Source organism: Poromitra crassiceps, assembly GCF_964638095.1.
Source record: "Poromitra crassiceps genome assembly, chromosome: 8".
NCBI classification, from domain to species: Eukaryota; Metazoa; Chordata; class Actinopteri; order Beryciformes; family Melamphaidae; genus Poromitra; species Poromitra crassiceps.
The window spans coordinates 45,323,854-45,326,353 of NC_139629.1; the positions used below are offsets into that span (position 1 = coordinate 45,323,854).

Consider the following 2,500-nt stretch of genomic DNA (forward strand, 5'->3'; position numbering starts at 1 on the left):
CTAGTATCCACTCCTCAACACCCCCAGTCTGTTACTCATACATTAGATCTATACAGCAGTGTTCTAGTCGAATCACTATATCTCGAGTCACCTTAGAAGAGGCCTTAGAAAAGTCGAGTCCGCGTCCGGAGTTACTGAGCGTGAATCTATATGTAGGTGGAACACACGCGCCTGCCCTTGCATGAAATTGAATAATATCACAGTATTAATATAGCTATCAATATCTTATGCCAAATTATTACAGCCTATTTAAAAAAAATGAGAAAGAGAGAGAGAGAGAAGTCTTTATCAATTACAAGTCCGAATCCTCGTCTACAACTTCTGAATCCGAATGCCTGAGGCCATGTTCACATTACAGGCAAATCTGATTTGCTGATAAAGTCATTAATCATCATTATCTTGATTGGTTTCCCAAATCTGATTTGGGAGTGTGTCCGCACTGCCACAAATCTGATTCTCAAGTCGGATCTGTGTGTCCAGACCTAAACAGCCTATCTGCAGTAAATACGTACTTTGGTGATGTGGTTTTCCTGCGCAGAAGCATTTGATCATGAGTTGCGAGTGACGTTCAAATCAGATTTGGTGGATCTGCGCGTCCGCACTCAAGTCACATCAGTCGAAAGCAGATTGGAAACTACCTCCATATGTGGTTTGGGACAAGCGACACAAATCAGACTTGGAGCGTCCAGACTCATAAAACCAATCTGGATAAAGTCATTAATAGTGCACTAAAGTTCACAAATCAGATTTGGCCTCCTAGTCTGAACATGGCCTGAATGATCGAGTCCAAGTCTGAGTCATCAGTGCTCAAGTCCAAGTCGAGTCACGGACTCAGACTCGAGTCCGACTTGACTCGACTACAACACTGCGATCTAGTTGTATTCTGCATGTTTCCCAATGCTTGTCTCTCCACTTCAGAAGGGTTTAACTGTTCCTTAACCTGTTCCTGCTTTAAGAAAATGTATTGCTCCAGTGAAACCTCTGTATCGTTACCGTAGGAGTGTAGCGTTGCATTAAATAATCATCTCTAAGAATAACGTCCGGCTGGCAGCCTCTAAATGACCACGAGGCAGGGACCACAGGCCAAATTCAAACCCTGACCACACAGAGACCAGACGCTTCACCACATTCCAGACCAGTTGTACCACGTAACCATGGACTCGCTCACTCACACATTTTCTGGGGGGGGGAAACAGCCTCAGCCGATGATGCAGAGATAGAAAAGGGAATTATTTTGAGAGGAAGAAGCGATTCTCCCCCCCTCTCTCTCTCTCTTCTGCTCATTTCCCAGTAATGACAGAGGGCTCCTGGCCTGGCTGGAGGGATGCTGGCACAGCCACGGTCCACTGCTTCCACTTGACACACATCGACCACACTGGCTCTCAATGAAAAGCCCTGTAGAGTTTGGCTTTACCAAAAATACTGCAAGATGGATGGCAAAGAGGAGATGGGTGGATTTAATATTCTAATTCTGTGAACTCTGTCGTGTCGTGCCTGGAAAAATAAACAGCTGGTCAGCTCGAGTCATCTATCCCTTCTTCTCTGTGCTGTGTGTTGTGTAGAACTTGACCTTCCTGAAGAAGCTGAACCTAGATGGCAACCAGCTAACCAGGGTCCCCGAACTGCCGCCATCTTTGGAAGAACTCAAGATTAACAACAACAAGCTTAACACACTTACCCCTCACTGCTTCAAAGGTAGGAGTGTATGTACAGTATATAATGTGTGCGTGTGTGTGTGTGTGTGTGTGTGTGTGTGTGTGTGTGTGTGTGTGTGTGTGTGTGTGTGTGTGTGTGTGTGAGAGAGAGAGAGAGAGAGAGAGACAGAGAGAGAGACAGACAGACAGACGGTCATCTGTGTCGGTATGATCATGATGGCGTTATCGATGATAGTGATGATAATGATTCCCTTGCTAGGTGTGGTGAACCTGTTGTCTCTGGAGCTGCAGCAGAACGGTCTCCATGATGGCAGCGTGTCGCCTTTAGCCTTCGAGCCACTGGAGAGGATTCTGGACCTGCGATTGGACAACAACCACTTCTCCTCCCTCCCCCAGGGCCTCCCTCCCTCCCTACAGGTCAGTAGTTTCAGCTAGAAGAAGCACTACCACGCTAAACCGTCCCTGAAGTTGAACTAGGGTCTTTCCTATGCTCAATATACGTCCCCCTGCTGCCCCAATAGAGACACAAAGAAGCATGATTTCCTCCCTCTGTCTTTGGTTTTGGACAGGAGCTGAGGATAAGCAACAATGTGATACAGGAGGTGGCAGAAGACGCTCTGAGCGGGTGTGTCCATCTGAGAGCGCTGGACCTGAGTCACAACCTGGTGCACGAGCAGGGCATCGCCGCCAGGGCCTGGACCCATCTCACGTACGTCTCTCCATCATGTTCTACTAGATTATGTCCAATCCATTTGTCCATTCAACTTTTAATCCACTCATCATCTCTACAGCAGGGTAGTAGAGTGTGGTTGCCCCCCTAATGTTCTGGGGTCAGTTGTGCAACG

General features: G+C 47.2%; 1 protein-coding gene across 1 annotated transcript in view; it reads left to right on the forward strand.

Annotated features, from left to right (window-relative positions):
• Window positions 1-2,500, forward strand: part of LOC310780758 (extracellular matrix protein 2) — a gene marked incomplete at both ends in the record, with an annotated part of 14,969 nt that overhangs the window by 3,438 nt on the left and 9,031 nt on the right. Inside the window, 3 exons of the mRNA XM_083641263.1 lie at window positions 1,563-1,695; window positions 1,915-2,072; window positions 2,225-2,364. Of these exons, the coding sequence (XP_083497389.1) occupies window positions 1,563-1,695; window positions 1,915-2,072; window positions 2,225-2,364 (431 nt within the window). The remainder of the gene's footprint in view (window positions 1-1,562; window positions 1,696-1,914; window positions 2,073-2,224; window positions 2,365-2,500) is intronic.